The sequence below is a fragment of the Heteronotia binoei genome, chromosome 21 (genome assembly GCF_032191835.1).
Source record: "Heteronotia binoei isolate CCM8104 ecotype False Entrance Well chromosome 21, APGP_CSIRO_Hbin_v1, whole genome shotgun sequence".
NCBI lineage: Eukaryota > Metazoa > Chordata > Lepidosauria > Squamata > Gekkonidae > Heteronotia > Heteronotia binoei.
Window position 1 is genome coordinate 149404797 of NC_083243.1, and position 27122 is coordinate 149431918.

Consider the following 27122-nt stretch of genomic DNA (forward strand, 5'->3'; position numbering starts at 1 on the left):
GAGTTGGCTCTTTAGTTCTTTTACCTCCTGAACATTTTTCAATACAAAAAGACCTTACATAACTTCTAGCACATCATCAGAAGGCAGTGGTTGCACTACAAAATCACAGAAATTAAAGGCTGAAAGAAACCTTAAGCTCCAAAGAAGGATACTATTTGCCAGCACTATGAACAGATATATCTGATAGAACAGAAAGGCTGACCAGCTCCTTTCTATGTCTGATGAATGTATAACTCAAAAAAGGAGGGATTCCATTTCTTGTTAAGGATTAATACTGTTTGCAGTTCAACAAGTAGGATATTTCTCATTGGCTATATTCCCTAATTTAAGGTAAATAGAGATTATATAAACAGTGACCGATTTCCCACTCACTTTACACCGCTCTCACATTCATCTTCTCAGCGGAGCTTCCTTCCGATTGCACATTATTTGCCCCAGGGCTGCAGCAAACATTGGTGTTTTTGCACAGCAAACAGAAACTGGTTTTTAGTGGTTTCTGTTTGCTGCATGAAAACGCCGACGCTTGCTACAGCCCTGGGGCAGATAGTGTGAAATCAGGAGCCCCGCTGAGAAGACGAATGTGAGAGCGGCATAAGGTGAGTGGAAAATCAGTCAGTGTTTCACTTTGTAAAAAACTGTATCCTCAGAATGGTGGGATCTCAATCTAAATAAACAAGCATATTCGGGCTGCCTACAAAATACTAGAAAGGAGAAGGCTTGGTAGTTGCATGCTGTTGCTGCTGCCAACTCCCACCCTGAACCCTCCTAGTTCTAAGGCAGTGACAATTAAGCATGCATGAGCTTTTGACAATACATCAAAACCAAATAGGAGCAAGCTAAATACCAACAACAGTGTGACATCAACAAGGGTCCAATCAATCTGCACTCATGGCATATCTTTTTTTCTCCCAATCAATCCGCAGTGATGGTCTATTTTTTCCCCCTCTAGACACCCTCCTTTTTATTTGAGGCTTCTATTGATTTAATGATCAATGTGTTAAATGAGTAGAAGGGGTGTGGTTTCCTTTGCCATCTCCCACACTTAAGGCCAATTCCTAACCACATCTTAGCATGGGCTACCATGCAATATTAATAAGATTTATGCAATCATGCTAGTGTTACAATCACATGCCTAGCATATCTTGCCCAGGTTATATTAAACATAGGACCTCACAGAGTGGCTGCACCACTGGCTCATGCAACTTGTCAATCACAGAGATTTTTTATGCTGTCCTTGCTTGGTAATGAAGCTTGGAAGACCATATGGGATTTATATTTCAGTGTTTAATTCATGTTCACTTACAAACAACAATGTAATACTGAATGACTGAAACTGGTAAAAAGCCTGCTTTAATAACTGGAATTGATAGAAAGTTTATATTACACTTTATTCTCTAATAATGATTTACCTAGTCACAGGGCTTTTTTTGTAACGGGAACTCATTTGCATATTAGGTCACACACCCCTGATGTAACCAGTTTTCCAAGAGCTTACAGTAGGCCCTGGAATATGAGCCCTGTAAGCTCTTGGAGGATTGGCTACATCAGGGGGATGTGGCCTAATATGCAAATGAGTTCCTGCTACAAAAAAAAGCACTGCCTAGTCAAATCAACCTCTGATATATTTAGATGTTCAAGGAGGAAATTAGATACTACAGTAGGCTGGAAAGATCAGAGGCTTGCCATTCCTGGTAAGTGGTCACAGAAACAACAGCAGGATTGTTATTACCTGGTGGCTGCAGATCACAATGCTGTAGATAAATGCAGGGATCTGTTAAATGGCGTATCAGAACTGACATATGATGGATTTACACAACTGAATAAAGAGAGATTATCTCAGTTCTGATATTATAAGCAAGGCTTTGAGTATCTAGAATTAGCTACCTCAAGGTAGCAAAGAAGACAAAGGTCTTGCATCATCCTAGGTGACAAATTATTCTTCTTCTCACCCAAATATGTAAACAAATGCTAGAAGAGAATGAATCAAAAGGTTATTGTATATCAGTAGTTCAAATAGAGGTAATCCAAAAGAAGTACCTTAATTTGAGTTAAAGGACTGGTCCCTCTCTTTTCATTTTTCATCCCAGTAGGTGAAAGTGCCACTGTTGTGTTTGGTGGCTGAGGGGTAGAGGGCATCTTGGCTCCAGGTGAAACCTGCATGCTGGCCAACTGAGCTGCATAGAGTTGCTGCAATAACAAAATAAGTTTGTCAGAGAAAAAAATTCTTCCTAAGTGGTAGGTGAAATAGTTTGGATCCTGGGGTGGTGAGACACCCTCCTTGCTGCTAGTAGGTGTGGTTTAAGAGATCATACATTCATAGCTTGGGGGCCATCAGAGTGACTTCAGTAAGATACTAGAGTTATCTGGATTCCCATAAAATAAGCCAGGGTATCATCAAATAGGTTTGGCAAGCCTAGTTATTAGAGAACATCTCTTACAACCCCATCAAATATAAAAATATTTGCAAGTATCTATCAGATATTATACTGAATTCCAGTTAACTTCCATTGGTAATTTTTTGCTAACATTAATAAAATAAAATTTTATTTACAAAATTTGACTGCCATCTTTCTGTCATTGTTGTTGTTTTTATTGTTGTTAATTTATATTCCGCCCTTTCCCGAGAACGTACTCAGGGCAGAGCACAACATTTAAAACCATTAAAACAATTCAGCAATTAATAATTAAAACCATTAGGTCTATAAATCAGTCAACAGATGCACTTAAATTTCAGGGGGGCCCAAGGTGGGCAACCATTTAAAACATGGCTAATAAAACACATTTTAAAAACATTAAACTTAACCTACAAACATACATATTAAAACACAGAGTTAAAAGATTTGACTAAAACATCCAGAAAGAGGAATCACTGAGAGATTACCAAATGGGGGGGGGGGAGTCTTCGACAGAAGGGGACAGATGAATGTCCCTGGGGAGAGAGTTCCAGAGTTTTGTTGCCATGACTGAGAAGGCCCTCTGCCATACTGCCTGCCTAATCCTGGAATGTGGGGTACCCAAAACAGGACCTTCAAATATGACTGTAGTGGTCCAGTAGATTCAAAAGGGAGTAGGTTGTTCTTCAGTTATGTTAGTCCCATAGGGTTGCCAAGTCCAACTTAAGAAATATCTGGGAACTTTGGGGGTGGAGCCAGGAGACTTTGGGGGTGGAGCCAGGAGACTTTGGGGTGGAGCCAAGATCAAGGCTGTGACAAGCATAATTGAACGCCAAAGGGAGTTCTGGCCATCACATTTAAAGGGACAGCACACCTTTTCAATGTGTTCCTTCCATAGGAAATAATGAAGGATATGGGCACCTTCTTTTGGGGCTCATAGAATTTGACCCCCTGGTCCAATTTTTCTGAAACTTGGGGGGTATTTTGGGGAGAGGTACTAGATGCTTTGCTGAAAATTTGGTGCCTCTACCTCAAAAATCAGCCCCCCAAGAGCCCCAGATACCCACAGATCAATTCTCTATTATTTTCTATGGGAATAAATCTCCCTAGGGAATAAAAGAGTTCCCAGCAGACATTTCCCTCCCCTCCCCCCGCTTTCTGATAACCCTGAAGCGGGGGGAGGGCCTCCAAACCGGGGGATCCCCTGCCCCCATCTGGGGATTGGCAGCCTTATAGTCCCAAGCTGTACAGGGCTTTGAAGGTCAGGATCAGCACCTTGAATTGTGCCTGGAAGCAAATTGGGATTAATGACTGCTGATATTGTTTCACTGTAAAGCAGTCAACAGATTTTATTTCCTCTGTAAGTGCAAGGAATTATATATCTAATACTTCATAGTGCTAATATGAATAGTGTAAATCCTCCCTTACAAAAGTGGAGCAAAAAGTACAATCTTAAGTATTATCATGGAGCTTATATTTAACTTCCTCAGCTTTTCAGAAGCTGAACAGAACTCTGTTAGAAGATGCAAAATTAAGTAATATATTCCCAAAAAATATGAAGTGTTTCCTGAACTAACAAAACAGGTTTAATTTCAATGCAGCAACCAACCTTCAAACCTCACCTTGAATTAGAAGCAGCAACAATTCTACCATTAAAAACGGAAGATCCCATTCCTTCTCCCACACATAAATCTGTATAAAATTTGCCTTATTAGTGAAAAAAACAGGTGGTTTGTATGTAATTTCCAACATTACTATCATTCAGATGGACAAATAAAAAAAATTACAGTAATCAAAAGCAGACCTTTCAGCACATGTAATTAAATGAAAGCGTAATAAAGAATAATTTGCAAGAGCCAGATGTGCTTATGTCATAATTGTTGCTTTCTTTGGAACAATTTTTCTAATATAACAAGCCTCCAAAGAAATGAAAGTTACACAATACTATATATGCTCAATGACTCAGTGGCTAGACAAATGAATGCATAAGGTCAATCAGAACTCTGGTCTTTAATGGAAAAAAACCAAGGGTTTTATGTTGTTGTTTCTCAAAGGTGTTCAAACCACTGGGCTCAGGAAAACAGCCTTCACTTTATGGATCAGGACTGACCTTTCAGTTCATGCTCCATTCTATTTCTATGCCATACAGTCCCTAGACAAGTAGATCACATGCCTAAAGAATCTACTGAAACTGAATACTTGAGACAAATATTGTTGTTTTTGCTCCTTCACTTGAACTAAGATTTCCCAGCTCTCTGCTGTGCAAGAATAATTGCTGTACTACTGCCAGGGCCCAGTTTCTTATCAGCACCCCTTGGCTATGGTGCAAAAGTAACAATGTTCAAACAAAACAACAACAGAACACCACTCACAGTCACATACAACTCAGATCAAATTGGTTCAACACATCATTAAGAACCTAACCTATGCTGGATAACAATATTCCTCACTATCAGGCATTGGGAGGCAAACCCCTTTTTTGCCCAAAGAGACTCCTAACTTTAAACAACTTCTCACCCAGAACAATGCCTTTCGTAACCCAGACACAGACTCTGGGATCAGGGTCTGCAATAAACCAAGATGCCAACTATGTCCCTAGATTCACTCTAACAACACAATCACCAGATCTAGCAACACCAGCTACACCATCTCAGGTTCATTCCCATATTCCAGTAGGAAAAAAACCAAAGTGGGTACCCATGTTAGTCTGACTGTAGCAGCAAAAAAAACTAAGAGTCCAGTAGCACGTTTGAAGACTAACAAAATTTGTGGTAAGGTATAAGTTTTCATGATTCCTGTTCATGTCACCTCATGAAGAGGTGACCATGTAAAGTGCAGAGGAAACTTGTATGTGGGAGTCCTATTGCCACTGCAAAGGTCTCTGCACTCACAGTGGTAATGAAAACACAACAGAGAATTGTTGTAATGTAGATGTAACCAAGGTAGTTAATATTGAGTGTGTAGTTCATGCTGTAAAAAGCAACAGCATCGAAGGCCTTTAGCCTCTCCTGATTTATTGGGCATAACTTAGTCACACACAGACACTGCCAATTTGGGCTGGTATTGCCCTGCCCATAGCAGAATTTTCAACATTCAGAAATTGGTAATCCTAAACAAATATGACATTCTGTAGTACAGAGATAAGCCTAGAATAGTTTTAGGGAAAGAAGTCTATTACCCAGTGTGGTATAATCCAGGCTTTTACAATGGGAAACTTAATTAAGGCAACTGGGTCATTTGTTCCTGTTATGCTTTTTGGATGCATTTCATCTTCAATGACAGAAAGCATAATTGCATCCTTAGCATAGAAACTTGGAAAGGTACAAGGCCAAACTAGTACAGTATTCTATTCAGAAGCAGGGTAGATTCTGTTTGATCTGGTTTTCCTATAACTAACACCAGGCAAATGTAGGAATGGTTCAAATACACTATAATTTCTCAAACCGTTTATCTCATTATCCAAAATATTATGTTGGTGACTGAAGATAGCTCTCACATCAATGTTCTTCAGTATGCCTGATATGATTCTGGGGTTGCTGAGGAACATGACCTCACCAAGCACTGCTGGCAAGTCTAGTTTCAATGGCTGAAATACTAGTCAAAATTATTAAACCAAGTTTCCAAACTATGACTTTAATTGGTATTTTAGTAACTTTACACTGTTGGTGAAACCAGTGAAGAATTTAGAGGCAAGCCCAGAAAGACACTTTTTAAAGGAAGATGCATAAAAAACATTGTTTTCTTTGAACACTTTTATATAAGTATTTTCCATAGAAATATTAACTCTGTACCTCTTTTGACTAACAATTACAAAAATTATTAGCCCTCAGCCAAAATTACAGATTTTAAGTTATGTTAGAAATCCAGGCATTGCAATTCTTTTGTCTAATAATACATTTAAAAGAGCTCTAAATATTTCCTCCTTTTTGATACTCATTTGTAAAATGAAAGTTTAATGGCTAAGGCAACAAAGTTATAAGATCAGTACAAGAACTAAAACTTTCATACTTTTATAGATACAGAATTGAAAGCTACATCAGTTGCATAGACAGTGAAACAGACAACCTTTTAATATCAACCCAACATTTAAGTGTATATATTACAACTATATAACAAGAAATGCATAGAAAAAATGAGGTTAAAAATAAAGACTTATGATAAACTGAAAAAGAGTAGAAAGAGACATGTGCATAGTATTCTTATTAACACTTGAATTTGATGTTGATGTTAATGATAAAAGAAAACAAATAGTTCAAAGTTCCAGGATTAAAGGAGAAGAACAACAGATTTGAGAAACAGCACTCTGAGGAAAGGGCAGAAAAAATGAGAAGCTCAAAACACTCCACATATATGGTTAGAGTCAATATTTTTGGCCTGAAAAAGCAATTTTTTAAAAAAAGTATATTGTTTCAGAATAGTAGTTCTGCCAGTCTGGTGTTCTGGCAGTGCTACCTTCCATAGTTTTTACTGGTAAACATGGATCCCTTTCACTGCCTCAAAAAGGGAACCTCTTTATTCTATTTGTCTGAAATGTGGCATTGTGTGTGTCCTAGGGGAATACTAAAAAATGGAGGTCTTCCATTAGAATAATGGAACAAAATTATGAAAATGAAACAACAATCATGCAATAAAATCATTACGAAACAACTGGATAACAAATAGTTTCTTTTGCAATTATAACAAAAATGAAGGAAGTAAAGCAATCTCCCATGTACAAGTCTAAACTGTTTGCAGCGTTTCATAATGAGCCACTTTATTTTTTTTCATCATTTCTCTGTGTTTTATTAAGCGAAACAGTTTTTCAATATAACAATAGGGTGATAAATCTGAGAGAGGCACCCCAAAATGAGAAAACATGGCACCACCTGAAATTCAAAATCTGATCCAAGTGCACTGTGCAGTTTAAACAGCCCATCTGAATGTGCCCTCTTTAAAGCAATCCCACCTTGCTTTTACAGTATTTAAGACCAAACCTGACTGAAAATGGGCAAAAGTGCTCTAAGAGTTCTGTGACACTTTAAAGACCACCTTTAACTTCTATAAGCAATTGCTTGTTTAATGAGATCTATAATTAAGTACAATGCCAGCACATATATATATAAAACTCAGACTGATGCAGAGAAGGCAAAAGCCAAATTGGTTTCTTTTCTGACTGGGGTAACTATTAACTCCCACTGGCAGTGTCAATGGCCTCAAATTGTCAATTCAGTCTCTTTCCCAGTATCCAAGCCTTGACATTTAATACTTTCATTTCCACCTTCTTCTTCTGGAGGTAGGATCCTGAGTCAGTTGTCAGTTTCAGACATCACTGAACACTGCATGGGCCATTCTAACTATCTTTCTGGCTGTGATTGATTTGTGATCATTACTGATAATCACTCCATAAAGATTGACAGAAATATTATACAAAATTTGTCAATAATGGTGTGCTGTGCCTTCTATCAGGAAAGCAAGAATCCCTTCTTTGTGTAGTAGCACCAATGAGTCAGCACAAGTACAAGTACAGCCAGACAAGCTTAGAAACACATTGTTTGGACTCGCAATTTTGTGGACCTATTTGCAAAGACTGCAGAGTTATAGAGGGCACCTATTAGTAACCAAGGCAAAATACAGCAAAACGCTAGAGGGTGAGTCACATATGTATAGTCATCTCACTGCCTTCCTACAACATCAAGGAATAACTCACATAGTTGACTGTGTTACATATATAACTTTCATATCACTTGAAACATATTGTTTTCAAAGGACCAATTCACTCATTCCAAAATCAGGCATTATTTATATTATTGCTTACTATACTTGATGAATGCAAAAGTGATGTACATGTACACGTGACCGAGGTGTCAGACTGGCAAGCACAAAGAACTAAGAGAGCCTTTGGTGTCTCCCTGCTCCCTCCTCATAAAGTACACTTCCTTCTGCCCTTAAAAGACTTTCCTGAGAGATATGCACCAGCAGTAATTCACTGCCACAGATTAGATGTGTGAATACAATACACTCCTTAGAGCTTTGAGAGGAATATGTGTTTAACCTCGACACTGTGTTGTTAAGAAAATGAACTGTGCTGTGAATATCTGTACTCTGTGTCATATATAAACTGGTTTGATGCTGCCTATATATGCAACAATACCAAAAATCTGTACCAAAGATCCATACAGGATACTGGCATGTTAATATTGCACACACTGGAATCAGCTATCTAGTTTATACCATCAGGGCTTTTTTTGAGCAGGAATGCACAGGAACGCAGTTCTGGATGGCTTGGCATCAGGGGGTGTGGTCTAATATGTAAATGCATTCCTGCTGGGCTTTTCCCACAAAAGCCCTATGTGAAACAATGATGACATCAGGGGGTGTGGCCTAATAAGCAAATGAGTTTCTGCTGGGCTTTTTCTACCAAGGAAGCCCTGCATACCATACAGTGATTATATAGAAATCCCAACAGGTAATTTTGAATAACAAACATCATCAGGTTTAGTAATTAACAGTACAATCCTAAAGAGACTTACTCTAGTCTAAGCCCATTAAAATGAATAGGCTTAGACTGGTGTAACTCTCTTTAGGATTGCACTGTAAATCTCTCAACTGTGCACCCTGTTAGTAGTCAGCCAGCTGCCTCTAGGTAGCCTACAAGCAAGACATAATTATAACAGCATTCTCCTCTCCCCCTCCCCCAGCATCCTAGTAGGCCCCTACCCTATGGAACCGACTCCCCGAGGAGGTGCGGGCCCTGCGGAACCTCCATCAGTTCCGCAGGGCCTGCAAGACCACCCTTTTTAAACTTGTACACTCGGACTGCTAAGAAGGTCGGTAATTAAGGATCCGCCAATGCGGTCTAAAGATCTATACCGCTGTATAACTGCATTTATTGGACTGGTTTTAATTTTAATTTTAATGTTTTAATGTTTTATATTGTAAATCTAAAGGTTTTATCTACTACTGTATGTTTTATAGAATGTTGTTAGCCGCCAAGGTGGGGGAGGGCGGGATATAAATGAAATTAATAAATAATAAATAAAAAATAGTATTTAAAGGTATATCGCTTTTGAACATGGAAGTTCCATTCTCCTACCAGTGGGGGATAGGAGGAGCTTCCATGGAGATAGTGAGAGGAGCTTATGGATGATGAAGATGCATATAAGTAAGGTATCGTTGAGAGTGGACTGCGGAGGTTGGTAGGACTTGAAAGACTTCCCTGCACACCTTTTGTTGGCATCAGCTACCCTTGCTGTACAGAGTACTCCAGGCTCCAAATATCTACATTTCACTTCCACTGATTTCATGATAGTCAAGTCCATACTTAACTGACTTCCGTGTTTGCATATTACTACAACTGCCATTATTGCTACTTTCTACAGCACTTTCAGTACAGCTTCTGGAAGAGTAGCTGTGTTCATCTGCTGCATCAATATCATCAAAACACTCTGGCACTGTAAAACCAAGATTCCAAGTAACATGAAGATATTGAGAAAGGCCCAGGTGCTCATTATGCCATCCTAAGCAGTCAGTTGAAACTGAGGGAAGTTTCAGACTGAGTCTGTGAAACTGTGTTAGTCAATCATTCAAAGAATAATGATCATCCCACTGGACTGTAGCAAACCACCAAGACCTGCACTTAGGCTTTCTAGTCCCCAGGTCCCAGCGGGGCTTCTCCCACTTTCCCAGGCTCCTTCCCACTCCCAGTCAGCTGGCTGGTGGGGGAAGCCCCGCCCCCACAGTCACCATACGCCTTTCCACCTCCAGAGGCTTCAGACTCCGCTTGGAAAGGTTGACTCTTGGGATGGTGTGTCTGTGTCTTTAAGGCTGAATGGGGGCGGGTGGAGAAGGCAGAAGAACATGATAGCTCCAAGTGGCTGTGAAAGCAGCCCAGATCCTCTGTTGGTTTCACAATCTTTTCAGAGGTCGTTTGCATAGGAAAGGTAAACTTGAACCTTTGGTTGCTCTGTGTTACTTTGAAGAAGTTGGAAGTTCAGCAACTAGTGAGTAGAGATGCCAATTTCCCACTTCAGAGTCGTCAGAAACGGGAGGGGGATATCTGCTGGGTACTTCATTATTCCCTATGGAGATCGATTCTCATAGGGTACAATGGAGAATTGATCTGGGGGTATAAGGGCTCTGGAGGGGGTGTTATTTGAGGTAGAGGCACCAAATGTTCAACATAGCATCTAATGACACTCCTCAAAATGCTCTCCAAGTTTCAAAAAGATTCGACCAGGGGGTCCAATTTTATGAGCCCCAAAACAAGGTGCCCCTATCCTTCATTATTTCTAATGTAGGGAAGGCATTTAAAAAGTGTGTGGTTCCTTTAAATGTGATGGCCAGAACTCCCTTTGGAGTTCAATTGTGCTTGTCACAACTTTGCTTACGGCTCCACCCCCAATGTCTCCTGGCTCCACCCCCCAAAGTCCCCAGATATTTCTTGAATTGGACTTGGCAACCCTACCTGCACTGTGGATCCTGACCTACTGTGGAATAAGCTTTTATGAGACAGAGCCCATTCCGTCAGATCCATTACTATACCATTCTGGTTCCAGTATTGCTGAATTCCTAAAAAAATGTTTTAAAAAAAGCAGAGCCCACAGCAACTTAGTTGACTTAAAGAAATGGAAGGCAAGCCAAGCTACTTATCATCAGCCTAACCATGTGATAAACCCAGAGGCAACTCCAAAGCTGCTTTGCTACTGCTTGTGAGTCTGCCAAGGAACCAGATGCTCTTGCTCAAAAAAATCTTCCACAGCTCAGCATCTGGTTCCTTTGAGGAGGAAAAGTGTAAATTGCATGCACAACTGTGTGCATGTATTAAAGCATTACAAATATTTTTTAAAAGTTCATAGCTGAATAAAGCTACTCATTTACTGTTTGAAATGAATTCAATATCGGGGGGGGGGGATCCAAAGGTTTGAGAGGGGGGTTAAGTGCATGTTTTCTTTCATTTAACAGTTCATTTACACAGATGTTACCTGTTAGAAATGTGTACATTCTAAATACCAGTGTTTCTGTATTCAAAACCATATTGCAACAAAACCACAACCAATTTTTATGTCTCAGTAGGATTTTCTTGGTTAAATACAAATATTATGTTAAGAAATTGAAAAGTTAATATCCCTTTTAAAGAATACTAATGTTAGAGGCCAACCCCCCCCCATCCATATTAACACATGCCCTACACAATTAATCTCAGAGTTTTAATATGTAGATCTTTATAGCTACTCCTACTTTAACTTGGCCCAAACGCTAATAAATGAGCATTGTGCAGAAAAACGGAATTTGACTAATAATCTATGAACAGAAAGGGTAGGAGGTAATCAGTTTAAAACTTAAAAAAAATCAAAATTATAGCAAATACTGTTTGCTAAACATGTTAAAGTTTTATGAGGTGGTTCACACAACCAGTTCAGCATCCACACAGTACAGCAGCAGCTGCTTCTTAGGAATGGTTCATAGGCTTGTGGCAACTTCAAAAAACAAAATAAAGCACTGATATTCTGAGGGGCTATATCAAGGGTGGCCAAACAGTGGCTCAGGAACCACATGTGGCTCTTTCACACATATTGTGAGGCTCTTGAAGCCATCATCGCCTCATTGGTTGATGGCTTGGAGAATGCATTTAAAGTTAAAGTTGCTTTCTTTCCACCTCTCTCCCTCCCCCCTTCTCCCATCTATTTGCCTTCCTTCCTTCCTTCCTTGGGCTCTCCAACATCTGACGTTCATGTACTGTGGTTTTCAAACAGCTGATCTTTATTCTATGTTGCTCTTACATTAGGCAAGTTTGACCACCACTGGGCTATATCCTTTGGCAGATATCCCATTTCCTATACAAACACCTTGGGAAAAGTGTGGAAATGCAACATATATCATCATAACAAATTTGAGTCCAGTGGCATCTTTTTGTGTGCATGTATACTTCTTCAGATACAATGAAATGGAAATTACCAGCCCATACATATAAGTAGAGGGCAGGCTCATAGCCAGGATTTATTGATTTGGGGGGCTTTGGGGAAAAGTCGGCGGCATCAAGGGAGAGGGTGGGAAAGACAGCAGGAAGAGCAGGACGAAGTTTCCATTGTGGCACAGCCTGGACAGAGCCCAGTTGGCAAACTCTGAGTGAGCCCAGCAGCACAGACACCTTCCACCCCCACCATGCCAGCCTCCCCTCCAACTCCCCTGCCAGGCCCCCTTGGGCATCACGCTGGAGGAAGTTTCCCCTCTGTCCAGTCCCAATTTCTCTACCCTCAGCCCTGTGGGCCAGGCTTGAAGAAGCCCAACATGCTGCCCTGAGTCATGGGGCCAGGAGGTAGAGGGAAAACCCGCTGCTGCTGCAGAGTGAGCTGTGCAGCGACGGGGAACTGCTGCCATGGTACAGCCTGGCCATATGAGCCTGCTCAGTGAGCCCTGAATGGTGGCAGTGCAGCTGCTGAGGCTGCTGCTGTGATGCAGCCCAGCCTTGTGAGCCCAGCTGGCCAGCAAAGCAATCCCTGAACAGTGGCAGTGGGTGTGGGCTTCTGGAAGCTGCTGCTGTGGCACAGCCCAACCCTGTGAGACCACCTGCCCAGCAAGGTGAGCCCAGAACAGCAGCAGCAGGTTCCCAGAAGCTGCTGCTATGGCGCAGCCTGGCCCTGCAAGTCTGCCCAGACAGCTAGTCCTGAATGGTGGCATCAGCAAGCTCCAGACAGACAGCAGGTAGTAGGCCCTGAGTCTGGGAGCCTTGGGTGGAAGCCAGGGGCAGGGCCCCAGAGGCCCTCCGTGGCTATGGGCTTGGTAGAGGATGAGCAGTAAATTAGCATGAAATCTAATGAAGGTGTTTAACAGATTCAAGGACCAAATAGGAATAACAAGCTTAGTTTATATGGTTACCATTTATTTAGGTTTAATTCCAGGGGGAAACATAGTCAAGGAAATAAATATGTCAAAGCACTGCTGCTTCAGACCAATATGGCTACCTACCTGACTCTAATATATATCATGCTATTATGAATCTGGTCACGGATTACATGTATGTTTGTACAATGTATTTGTCACTTTGATTAATTAACTCACTTCCCAATTCTATTTTAAACAAGACATTGTTTTTACTTTCCTTCTATGGAAGTCCATGGCCTTATACTATGAACTGCACCAACAACTCCCTCCCCCCACATAAGACTGAGTGTGTTTGTCAGCCTGTGCTACTGTATGACTGGAAGGAGACAATTCTGACACAGTTTTTTAAGTGTCATACAGAAGCCCTGAACTGCTGTATACCCATAATGGAGAAAACATGGCATCAGCATTGCGGTAAGGTTGAAGGCAACAAGCACCATAGCCAATCCCTTACTCCAGTGTCTTAAACCTTCCAGCAGCTACCCAGCTCATCCTGCCTGGTGGTGCCTTCTGTTGAAATGGGATCCCTTACCCAAACGGTGCTCAGCATTTCCAAATCACAGACTCAACTTTAACCTCCAGTCAGCATCATGGGACTCGCTGAGTCCCATATGACAACATACGACAGGAAGCCACACAGTATCACAGAAATGCTGTTAGCCGCCCTGAGCCTGCTTCGGCGGGGGAGGGCGGGATATAAATAAAATTTTACATTACATTACATTACATTATGTGACATAAAAAGAAGCGACTAGAGTCATAATTTCACTGGTGTCAAGGGCAGGGTTATGTGAAGGAGACAAAGAGATCTAGCAACAGGAAATCAAAGCCAAGTAGAAGCCAGCATTATTCTCTGAAAGATTCTGTCCTTGCCCTTTCTCTCTCCCCACCCAAGAGTGCCCAAGATACCTGCACACATACACCAGTTGTCCAATTGTTCTCACTTTTGTTTCCTAGAGAGCCAGTTTGGTGTAGTGGTAAAGTGCATGAACTCTTATTTAGGAGAACCGGGTTTGATTCCCCACTCCTCCACTTGAAGCTGCTGGAATGGCCTTGGGTCAGACATAGCTCTTGTAGGAGTTGTCTTTGAAACAGCAGCTGCTATAAGAGCTCTCTCAGCCCCACCTACCTCACAGAGTGTCTATTGTGGGGCGTGGGGGGGGGGAAGGTAAAGGAGATTATGACTGCTCTGAGACTCTGAGATTCAGAGTGAAGGGCAGGATATAAAATCCAATATCATCATCTTCTTCTTCTTCTTCGTGGAACCCTCTGTCCTTGAAAGATGACCTGCAAACATATGTATGAGCCATTGAAAGATGACTTGCAAACATATGTGTAAGCCTCTGGGGAGTAAACAACAGAGTGGAGAAAAGGAAGAACACTTTGTAGAAAGAAGGAAGCCCTGCTACAACCACAGGTGTAGAACATTGGAAGACTGACCGATGGGAGGAACAGACTGGAATGTACTAGGATGAGGGAAGAGGGAGAAGGAAAGATACAGCTGTTGACTGAAGGGGTCTCTGCCTCTGTTATGAAGAATCCCTCTCCACCAATGAAAATAACCTTACCTTTCCATTCCTGCTTCTCTTCTTCACATGAGTGCAAAGTGAGGCCAGAAATGTGGCACATGCCTTCTCTCAGCATGCAAACCATTAGCATGTCCTTCCAAACATAGCAGAAAATGGTAGCTTTATAAGGATCACAACTAGGGTCCCCATCCTCCAGCTGAGAGTGGGGTCCCCCCAGTTTGGAGGGCCCCAACTCGCTGGCACAGAGCTGGCTGGCAAAGGAATCCCCACCTCTGAAGAGCTCCATCAGTACCTAACATGCCCGGTGTGATGACATTACCCAGAAGTGATATCATTGTGCCAGGCTCGTTGCTTGGGGGATGCTCTAGCATTTCGGTAAAAACTCTATGGCACCAATGCAAGTCATGAGGGACATCCTCCTGCCGGGAGCTAGGTAAGACCTGGCAACCCAATTCACAACCCAGCAGAGGATCCGCCTACCACCCCCCCTTCTCATAAAGCTGGATTCCCCCCACCCCCCGCAGAGACCTGGAAGCCCTGTAACACCCTTTTAGACAGCCTCATGCATAATGAAGTTAGCTCTCAACCTTATTCTCTATATGCATTTTTACTTACGTATTACAGTCATTTTTGGAACTATATAGTAAAAAAACACTTTAAGTAATATCAAAATTATTTCTGATAATTTTTTATCAGTTTTTCAAAAGTTAAATAGAAAAAATAGTGGCTAGATATTTTAAATGTAAAACAAGAGTACTCATTTATTAAAAGACCAATTTTGAACCAAGTAATGCAATAGTTATGTCTCAGTGTACTACTGTGATAAAGTTATGCCCTTAGATTTCGTTACTGGTCACCACTTCCATTCAGAGCTTCTTTCTGTCATTCCTTCTTTAACTAACAGCTCAGCAAGAGGATTCATGAAACAAGTATCTATTTTACCTTGGCAAACTTATTCTAGCTAATCAAAGCTTTCCAGCAAAATAACTCTGCATAAAACTTGGCAAGAAAAATATGCAGAGAACAAAGCTTTTTGTCAAACAACACATCTCATGATGTAAACACATATGTCTCTTAAAGGAAATCTTATAGCTTCCACATTATTGGTGCACAAAAGGAGCATTCTTGTCGTAGACCTGATGCAACTGGGGAGCCATCGTCACTGGAAACAAGAGCCTGATTAGGTTCCCACACAGATATTAATGGCCTTTCCTTTTTCTGTGTAATACCACTTTTCTTGTTTCTTAAGAACAGATCACCAGTTGTAACTCTTAGGTTGGGGAAGGGGTGGGGACTAAAAGCCACACAAATCTTATGAATTGTATTGGAACATGGACACTTGTTTCTTCATTTTGTGGTTTCTGTTGTGATTATCCAGCCTTTATTATCCCATCTGTAGTTGTCCTGTCCTAGAAAGCCTGAATTAATGCACAGCTGTAAAGATGAGCAAAAATTCTGTAGACTCTAAACACATCGAAGTCTCTAATGAAGTTCACAACCTGCAAGACAGATGGTAAAAGGATCTGTAAAATAAGTCAGGGACAAAGATCCTGACCTCTGCTGGGGAAATCTTTTATATTATTCCGGAAAAGGGCATAATTCCATGCAAAAGCATTAACAATTGGGGGGGGGGGCAATCATGAGTTCTTTATAGATTCTGATTGCTTGCCTAAGTCAAGAGAAATAGATTCTCAGTAATTGTTACATGGGATAGAAAATGGGTTCTGGTCCAAATATGAGTATGATAAATAATTTATCGTGCACTCAGATGATGTGACTGCTTTTACTTTGTTCAAAAGTGCTGTACTATCAGTGCTGTCTTAACTATGCTTGCAGTACTAACAAAAAGAACTTGAATTAATAATGCTAACCACAGCACATCAATTTTAAAGTTTAGCACAGTGGGAAATACAAACTAAAGATCAAATTTGTACCCAGCTAATTTTTCATTAAATGGTATTAACACTGCTTGTATTCAAAACTAAAGGCAATTACAGTAGCATTCTGTGTTGACTCCATAGCTGTACTTGCTGGGAGAGATATAGATTTCTGTGATAATATACCTGTATTTAAATGTCAAGCAATCTCTTTCTGTTCCATGGTTCAAACATGGGGCTCAGACATAAAAAAGCTACACAGAACATCATAGTTTGCATATGTGTCATATAAACCTTTTCTAGAGTAGTCGTAGTCAGTGAGTTTGGTTTGTAGTTTTTGCTTATATACAGTGACTTCCACCATTTCAGACAAATGACCAGACAGGTGTCTTCTCTCTCTCTCTCTCTCTCCCTCTCTCTTGGAAGAAACACACAAATTGGCTGTAAGTGTGACTTTGCTTCATCATTATAGCTGCTTCATTATCTTTATGGGGGAGAAGCACACACACTTTCCTACCACATGACTGCAATACCAGTTACTAACTGTATTATCAGGCCACACAACCTCCTTCATATCACTTTCTGTAAAATGGTCCAACATGGGAAAATAATTCAGGATATTTCAGTTCTCTGGCCTATCTGTAATTTAATAAAACGTACCTGTGTTTCTCAAATTTCTGAACTTCTAAAAACTTACACTGCACACATAATTCCATATCAACCATTAGTCAAGGGAAGGGGACCGCGACCAATTAGGGCTCGGTCACCTTCCAGTCGTCCCATCCCAAGGGTGGCAGGTAATAGGGCCAGACTAAATAACCCACCTCCGTCATTGGTGTTATGCAACGCCAGGTCCATTAATAATAAGACCTCTGTCCTCCGAGAGTTTTTACTCGAGCAGGACATGGACCTGGCTTGCATGACCGAGACCTGGGTTCAAGAGGGAGATCTGGTAGCTCTCTCCCAAACAGCTCCCCCGGGTTACTCGGTCTTTCACCAATCACGGACTAGTGGGTGGGGGGAGGAGTGGCACTGTTCATACGTGAGGCTTACTCCTTCAGGGCACTCCCGGCCCCAAAGATTGAGGGTATCGAATGTGCAGGCCTGGCGTGGGGGGTTGGAGAGGGGTTGGCGGTTTGGCTGGTGTACCATTCGCCTAGCACACCGGCCAACGCCTTACCATCCCTGCTTGAGGCTGTGGCAGGCTGGGCGTTGAAGCACCCAAGGCTGATGATCCTGGGAGACTTCAACGTCCATGCGGATGACCCGACCTCTAAGCCGGCGATGGACCTAGTGTCATCCATGGCAACACTGGGACTCTCTCAATTTGTCACAACCCCCACCCACCAGGCTGGTCACATGTTAGACCTGATCTTTGCGGCCGGGGTCACGGTGGACGATGTAACTACAGAAGTAGTGCCATGGTCAGACCACCTCGCCCTCAGGGCTCGTATAGACGTTCCATCCCAAACCCGCTTAGGCGACGAGCGTATTATGGCTCGCCCGCGAAGCCAAATGGACCCAGAAGGGTTCCAGATGGCTCTACGGGATCCCTGGCCCTATGGCGGTCCCCTCGAGGGCCTTATTGAGTCTTGGAATAGCCGGCTCTCTACGGCCATCGATGAGATCGTACCTCGGCGCCCTCTGCGACCCCGGATCAGACTGGCTCCATGGTATAACCCGGAACTGCGCCAGCTGAAACAGGGCCTCAGACGGCTAGAGAGGCAATGGCGACGTACTCGCGATGAAGCGACTAGAGCATCTTATAGAGAATTTATGAGGTCCTATGAGATGGCAGTCAAGGCCGCAAAGAAGACATACTTTGCGGCCAAGATTGCGTCTGCAAATTTGCACCCGGCACAATTATTTAGAACAATTCGGACTTTAACTACATTGCCGCAAGGCAAGCCAAACGTTAAGGAATTGGAGATAGGCTATGAGGCTTTTGCGAAATTTTTTACAGACAAAGTCCAATCGCTCCGCCGCGACTGCCCCGCCATGCTGGATACAGTAAGTGGACTCGAGGCTCCGTGCCTGCCTTCTGATTTGATCCTGGATCGCTTCGACCCCCTCAGCTTGGAGGAAGTCGACAGAATCCTCTCTGCTGCACGCCCAACAACCTGCGACCTGGACCCCTGCCCCTCCTGGTTAATTAAAGCTTGCCAGGAGGAGCTACGATGTCCTATACGGGACATCATAAATAGATCTCTCTCAGAGGGTCTTTTCCCAACTCCTCTGAAAGAGGCAGTGGTCCGCCCTCTCTTGAAAAAAACTACATTAGATCCGTCCGAATTGGCGCATTACCGGCCGGTCTCAAATTTGCCCTTTTTGGGCAAAGTAATAGAGAGGGCTGTGGCATTGCAGCTACAGAGTTTTCTGGATGACGCTTCCACCTTAGATCCTTTTCAGTCCGGCTTTCGCCCGGGCCATGGGACAGAGACAGTGCTGGTCGCCCTCATGGATGATCTCTGGCGACATCTGGATCAAGGTGGTGTGGCGGTATTGCTGTTGCTAGACCTATCGGCGGCGTTCGATATGGTCGATCACCGGCTGCTGACCCGCCGCCTCGCCAACGCAGGGATTCAGGGGTTAGCCTTGCAGTGGCTTTCCTCTTTCCTTGAAGGTCGGGGACAAAGGGTGGCAATTGGGGGAGAGCTGTCTCAGAGGCACCCACAACTGTGGGGTGCCTCAGGGGGCGGTCCTCTCTCCAATGCTATTTAACATCTTTATGCGCCCCCTTGCCCAGATCGCTCGGGGACATGGGCTGGGTTGCCATCAGTATGCTGACGACACCCAGCTCTACCTATTGATGGGAGGCCGGGCCGCTGATGCCCCTATAGATCTGGACCGGGCACTGCAAGCCATTGCTGATTGGATCAAGCTGAGCGTGCTGAAATTGAATCCAGCGAAGACACAGGTCCTTTGCCTAGGTCGCAGCGCCCCGGAAGGAGGGATTCCCCTCCCAGCTTTTGACAGGACGCCATTGGCACCAGTGCGTGAAGTCAGGAGCTTGGGAGTGCTATTGGAGTCCTCCTTGACAATGGAGGCCCAGATAGCGGCCACTGCCAAATCCGCCTTTTTTCATCTTAGACGGGCAAGGCAGTTGGCCCCCTTCTTGGAGCGAGGTGACCTGGCAACAGTGATCCATGCAACGGTCACCTCGAGATTAGACTACTGTAATGCCCTCTACATGGGGCTGCCCTTGTACCAAACGTGGAAACTACAGCTGGTGCAAAACGCAGCAGCCAGGCTGCTAGTGGGACTACCTCGGTGGGAACACGTGTGGCCTAGGCTGCGGGAACTGCACTGGCTGCCAATTGTGTACCGGGTTCTTTACAAGGTGCTGGTTATCACCTATAAAGCCCTATATGGCCAAGGACCTGCCTACCTCAGGGACCACCTCTCTCCATATGTTCCCCAGAGGACACTGCGTTCCAGTTCACAAAATCTTTTGGAAATCCCTGGGCCTAAGGAGGCCAAACTTAAAACAACTAGGGAGCTGGCCTTCTCCATAAAAGCGCCCCAATGGTGGAATCAGCTACCGGAAGAGGTGCGGGCCCTGCGGGACCTTAGCCAGTTCCGCAGGGCCTGCAAAACTGTCCTCTTCCAAGAAGCCTTCAAGACGTGACCAGACTGAATATTACGCTGCCTGTATAAATAGAGACTGTAGCACCACCATATAGTTTTTAGCTTTTTAACATTAATTTATATTTGTATCTGTATTTGTATTTATATTGTGAATTGATTTTACCTGTATTGTCATATCATGATACTGTATCATGACAGATTGTAAGCCGCCCTGAGCCTGCCCCGGCGGGGAGGGCGGGGTATAAATAAAACTTATTATTATATTATTATTATAATTTGGCATGTAAATTGTGGACACTGTTTATGCAAAGTACTATAATTTAGCAAGCTAGTTCCTTGCTCAACCATCTAGTTATAGAGTTTATAGTGTGTCTAAGATAAAGGTGTTTTTTTCAGTGAGAGTAATGTTCTATATACTATGACCATTCATTACAGCACACAATTTGAACATCAAAGTTGTAAGTACAAACATGGAGGAAACATAATGGGAGGCAGGCACAACTTTCTTACTCCAAGTTGTGGAATTCCTGGAGGCTTGGGAGTGATACCACTCACTATGATGTGAGGTCTTGTGATGTTACAACTTGTGAAGTCACATCCAGGTCAAGGATCTACTCTTCCCATCCTATAATATCACTCCCTCCCCACCAAACACACTTTTTCCTTCTATCCATTCTGGCAAAGCAGGGAAGAGCCACCAGGAAGGAAAGGGAGGCAACTTAGCAAGCCTAGAGTGAGGTGACCACAGGGCTGCAGAAGGATGAAAAATATGGTTTGGGAATCTTTGTCTAGATTTGCAAATGAATTCAATATTACATCGTGAGAGATTACAGAAACTACAACTTTGATCCAGAGCCTTGAATGTAGTGAAATGAACATATCTGAACATATCTTATTTCATCTGGCCATTGATCCATCTAGCTCAGCTTTATCTATGCTGACTGGCAGGAAATGCCCCAGCACCTCCTACTCAGGCCCGTAGCTATGGGGGGCCCAGGGGGCCAAGCTGCTCTGTTAACCCCCCTTCCCTATGTAGGGCCCTTCCATTGGAAGGCCTCCATGACCAGCCAGGGGGAGAGCGGCAGAGAGAGAGAGAGAGAAAACAGCAGCGCGAAAGACAGGGACAGAGTAAGAGAGCAGCAGAGAGAGAGAGAAAACGGCAGCGTGAAAGATGGGGACAGAGTAAGAGAGTGGCAGAGTGAGAGAGAGAGAACAGCAGTTCAAAAGACTGGGGGACAGGGGCAGAGAGAGAGAACAGCAGTGTGAAAGACAGGGGGACAGAGTGAGAGAGCAGCAGAGCCAGAAAGAGAGAGAACAGCAGCACAAAAGACAGGGGGCAGAGTGAGAGAGTGGCACAGAGAGAGAGAGAGCGGCAGCGCAAGAGAGAGGGGGACAGTGAGACAGCAGCAGAGAGACAGAAAGCGGGAGAGTGAGAGAGCAATAGCAAGAGAGAGCCAGAGAAAGAGTGCATGAGAGAGCTGGAGCCGGGTGGGCTGATCGCTGGAGGGAAGAAGCAGCCAAGCCCCACAGCCCTCCCACCAAATTCTTCAGTTCCCGGGCCTCTCCACCCAAAATTTTCTGCCAATGGGCCTGCTACTACTTGATATTCTTTTTTTAATTGCAGATGATAAAGATTAAACCTGAGACCTTTTGTATGCTCTTCGACTCAGGGATGACCTTTTCTATGTCTTTGGACATTGCCCGCTAATTTAAATGGAGGGACAGTTCTGCATGTACAATGTGCCATTACCTTAAATTTAAAGAATGGCATGATAGCAAGAGGCAGAGTAGAGTTTTGAGTTTGGGGGCAGGATAGGCTGGCCCTTGTACAGCTTTCAGTGTGCTCCTTTAGACCTGACCCACCCAATACGGGGAGTGAAGATTAATTAATTTAATGTTCTGTTGCAGATTGGTTTTAATAAAAACACTTAAACCCAAGTGTTTGTGTCACTAGATGTAATTCCAAGGTATGAAGACAATCTTATGCATCAGAACCCTTGCACCCGCAGTCTTTATAGAGATTACAGCAAAATTTCCTTTAAGGTTTACATACACAGGACTTTACTTCAACAGAGAGGTTGACACTTATTTTTCTGAGCTGTAACTTTGACAGAATAAATTGAGGGGTATTGTGCTCCCTGAGAACAGCCAAATTACATAGGACAGATTCAATTATGATGTTTAAATATAACTTCCTTGAATTACCTGTTCACAACCAGTTTACCATAAAATTGAAAGCAAAGCCACAAAAGTACACTCAGATAAACCACAAATAGCTGCCAGCCGCTGTGGCAAATCAAAAGAATTTGGCACTTGGCCGTTGCTTTTATTATATATAGCATTTGCTTCCCATATGAAATAAAGCAATTGTTTTATTAGTGTTATTAAATTCAGAAAATACCTTGGTATAATGAAATATACTGACTCTTACAACATCAAAATTTGAAAAACAAAATTTCCTTCCTAGGTGGAAATTTACATATATTTTAAATTAAATTAAAAGAGCCTCCCATCCCCCCTGCACCACTTTCCCAGTCCAAACTGGGCCCCTGCAGAATGTCTATAGAGGATTCAGAGCGTCTCTCCCTCTTTCTCCTGTGCTGTCTCTGTAAACCAGTTCCTAAAGTGTTGTCATAATTGGCATGGCACACTAAGAGCCAAACTACATGTTATATTTTACATGAGGTTTCAACAGGGACTGGCAGCTACACCTGTGCAGCTCTATGTAAAGCAGAGAAGGAAATTAGGCATTGGAGGGGTGAGAGGCTCCTGTCCTCAGGGTTTTTCTCCTGAGCTAAAACAGTCCAAGGGATGTTATTTCCCTTGTTAATTCAATGTGCAAATAACACCCCCAGGCTGTTTTAATTCTGGAAAAGGATACAGGGAACAGCAGAGCCCCCCTCCCCTGCCCAGTCTCAGTCCAAATTGGGCCCTTGCAGAATGGCTATAGAGGAATCAGAGAGTCAATATGTATCAAGATCTCCAAGGCAATCTCGTGCAAAACACAACATTAAGTTGGCCCTAATATAATATTTAATTTGGCCCTCTCATGGATTGCTGCCTTGATGTGGCGAAGGGCTTGTGAAAACCAGACTCCCCTCATTAACCTGCCTGGCCACTCCTTTTTAGATTATACTAGTGGCCATCCCCTTTCATGGATTACTGCCTTGACGTGGTGAGAGGGCTTGCACGGTTCAGTGAGGCTGTGGGCTATGCCATGCAGGGCCACCCAAGATGGTCAGGCCACAGCTGAGAACCCAGACAAAATGTGATCCACTGGAGAAGGAAATGGCAAACCACTCCAGTATCCTTGCCAAGAAAACCCCATGGACAGTAACAAAAGGCTAAAATATATGGTGCTGGAAGATGAGCTCCTCAGGTCAATATGCTACTGGGGAAGAGTGGAGGGCAAGTCCAAGTTTTGTCAAGAGAACAAGCTGGTCATAGCAAACACCCTCTTCCAAAAACCTAAAAGGTGACTCTATACATGGACATCACCTGATGGGCAACACAGAAATCAGATTGAATATATACTCTGCAGTCAAAGATGGAGAAGATCCTTACAGTCAAGAAAAACAAGATCTGGAGCTGACTGCGGCTCAGATCATGAGCTACTCATTGCAAAATTCAGGCTTAAACTGAAGAAAACTGGGAAAGTCATTAGGTCATTCAGGTTTGACCTTGATCACATCCCTTATGAGTATACAGTGGAGGTGAAGAATAGGTTTAAGGAACTAGAGTTGGTAGACAGAATGCCTGAAGAACTATGGACAGAGGTTCGTGACATTGTACAGGAGGCAGCAATCAGCACCATCCCAAAGAAAAAGAAATGCAAGAAAGCAAAGTGGCTATCTGATGAGGCTTTACAAATAGCTGAGGAAAGAAGGAAAGCGAAAGGCAAAGGTGAAAAGGAAAGATTTACCCAACTGAATGCAGATTTCCAGAGAACAGCAAGGCGAGATAAGGAGGCCTTCCTGAAGGAACAATGCAAAGCAATAGAAGAAAATAATAGAATGGGAAGGACAAGAGATCTCTTCAAGAAAATTGGAGAAATCAAGGGAACGTTTTGTGCAAAGATGGCCCTGATAAAGGAAAAAACAGTAGGGACCTAACAGAAGCAGAAGAGATCAGGAAGAGGTGGCAAGAATACACAGAAGAATTATACAAGAAGGATCTCAATGTCCTTGACAACCATGACAGTGAAACTGCTGACCTTGAGCCAGACATCCTGGAATGTGAAGTAAAATGGGCCTTAGAAAGCATTACTAACAACAAAGTGAGCGGAGATGACGGAATCCCAGTTGAGCTATTCAAAGTCCTAAAAGATGATGCTGTTAAAGTGATGCACACATTATGTCAACAAATTTGGAAAATGCAACAGTGGCCACAGGATTGGAAAAGATCAGTTTATATTCCAATCCCAAAGAAGGGTAATGCCAAAGAATGTTCAAGCTACTGCACCATTGCGCTCATTCCACATACCAGCAAAGTCATGTTAAAGATCCTACAAACTAGGATTCAGCAGTATGTAGATCGGGAACTACCAGAAGTTCAAGCTGGGTTTCAGAGACGTAGAAGAACTAGAGATCAAACTGCAAACATTCGTTGGATTATGGAGAAAGCACGGGAGTATCAGGAAAATGTCTATTTCTGTTTCATTGACTACTCTAAAGCCTTTGATTGTGTGGATCACAAGAAACTGCGGCAAGTCTTAAAGAGATGGGAGTACCAGACCGCCTCACATGTCTCCGGAGAAACCTGTATAAGGGTCAAGAAGCAACTGTCAGAACGGGATATGGAACAACTGATTGGTTTAGAATAGGAAAAAGAGTTCGACAAGGATGTATATTGTCACCCTGCTTATTTAATACATATATACATAAACTTTATTGCATTAGCAATAAGAGCCATATCAAGTAAACTTAAAAGTAAAAGCATAATACAATAATCAAACCAGCAAAACAATTAAAAATTGGGTAATTCCAAAAACATAGAATACAAGTATAAACATCATTACATCAGTAAAATTTATATATCATCGATGAAATTGTAATGAAATCGGTACAAACTGTTTTTAAAAACAATTTAAAAATTAACCAGAAGCAGGTTAAATGTCGTATTAATCATTTTTTCTTTTTCTCCATTTTTCCTATAACAGCAGTGGCAAATTTAGCCACTTGGATACTGATATATTTTACCCTATCAGACAATACAAAGACCAATTTCTCTTGGTCTGTTTTTTAGAAAGGTGAGATATAATGGGCCATAAAAACCTACTTCGTTCAGCTTCATGTTTTATGCAATAAAATATAGCATGAGGTAGGTCTTCAATGGACTTTTGATCACAAGAACATACTCTTATTTAATTTATATGCAGAATACATCATGCGGAATGCTGGCCTGGATGAAGCAGAAGCCGGAATTAAAATTGCTGGGGAAAACATCAACAACCTCAGATATGCATTTGACACCACTCTAATGGCAGAAAGTGAGGAGGACCTAAAGATCCTCTTGTGAAGGTTGAAAGAGGAGAGCACAAAAGTAGGCTTGAAACTCAACATCAAAAAAACTAAGATCATGGCATCCGGTCCCATCACACCATGGCAAATAGAAGAGGAAGACATGGAAGTAGTGACAGACTTCACATTTCTGGGATCCAAGATCACTGCAGATGGTGACTGTAGCCATGAAATTAAAAGACATTTGCTCCTTGGAAGCGCAGCTATGGTGAACCTGGGTAGTATAACAAAAAGTAGAGACATCACCCTGCCAACAAAAGTCCATATCATCAAAGTGATGGTATTCCCAGTAGTAATGTATGGCTGTGAGAGCTGGACCATAAGGAAGGCTGAGCACAGAAGAATAGATGCTTTTGAGATGTGGTGCTGCAGAAGAACCCTGAGAGTCCCTTGGACTGCAAGAAGATCAAATCAGTCAGTCCTAAGGGAAATCAACCCTGAGTGTTCCCTGGAAGGTCAGATGCTGAAGCTGAAGCTCAAATACTTTGGCCACCAAATGAGAAGGGAGCCCTCACTGGAGAAGAGCCTGATGCTGAGAAAGACAGAAGGCAAAAGAAGAAGGGGATGGCAAAATTTGAGATGGCTGGACAGCATTACTGATGTAACAAACACGGATTTGAGCAGGCTTCGGAGGATGGTGAAAGACAGGAGGGCCTGGCGTGACTTTGTCCATGGGGTCTCAAAGACTCGGACTTGACTGTGCGACTGAACAACAACAATATAACCAAACATTTGAGTCCCTGATACGGTTATGCAAATGATGTAGAGAGAGCATAGGCAGATCAGAGCAAACTTTACACTTAATGACTGCCATTATATTCTCAGTACAAAGCTTTATACTTAGCAACTGCCATTATATTCTAGATACGGAGTAAAAGGGCTCAGTTCTCCCTTCAACCCAGACAAGACTATTTTGAGTCTTCTAAGCAACAGACAGGGTTGTTTCTTGAGTTATATTCAGGCTTCATTCAAATTGTGGACAAGAGATAAATAATTTTTAAAAAACACACAAGAAAAGTCCTGCTGGATCAGACAAAATGTGTATCTTGCTCAGCATCAATTTCCTCACGATGGCCAACCAGGTGACATTGGAAAGACTACATGAAACTGGTATTCAGAGATGCACTATCTCTTAACGTGAAAACTGCACACATGAAACTTAACACTTATTTACATCTTTCTTTGAAAGATTCCTCCCAACTTGGGATGGACATGAACTGCACCATGAATTCTGATTCAAGAATGAACTGAGACAGTTTGTGGTTCCCAAACCAGGGGGTTGGGAGAAATGCCTCCCATGAACCCTCCCTGAATCTCATGAACCTCCGTGGAGATCTGTGAGATTCGAGGAGGGTT

At 42.7% G+C, this 27122-nt stretch overlaps 1 protein-coding gene across 18 annotated transcripts in view; it reads right to left on the bottom strand.

The window, feature by feature from the left end:
• The window catches only part of SOX6 (SRY-box transcription factor 6), an 841142-nt gene that overhangs the window by 120346 nt on the left and 693674 nt on the right, over positions 1-27122 (bottom strand). For all 18 annotated transcript variants that reach the window (XM_060261709.1, XM_060261715.1, XM_060261714.1 and 15 more), the window contains one exon: positions 2038-2187. In XM_060261709.1, the coding sequence (XP_060117692.1) occupies positions 2038-2187 (150 nt within the window). The remainder of the gene's footprint in view (positions 1-2037; positions 2188-27122) is intronic.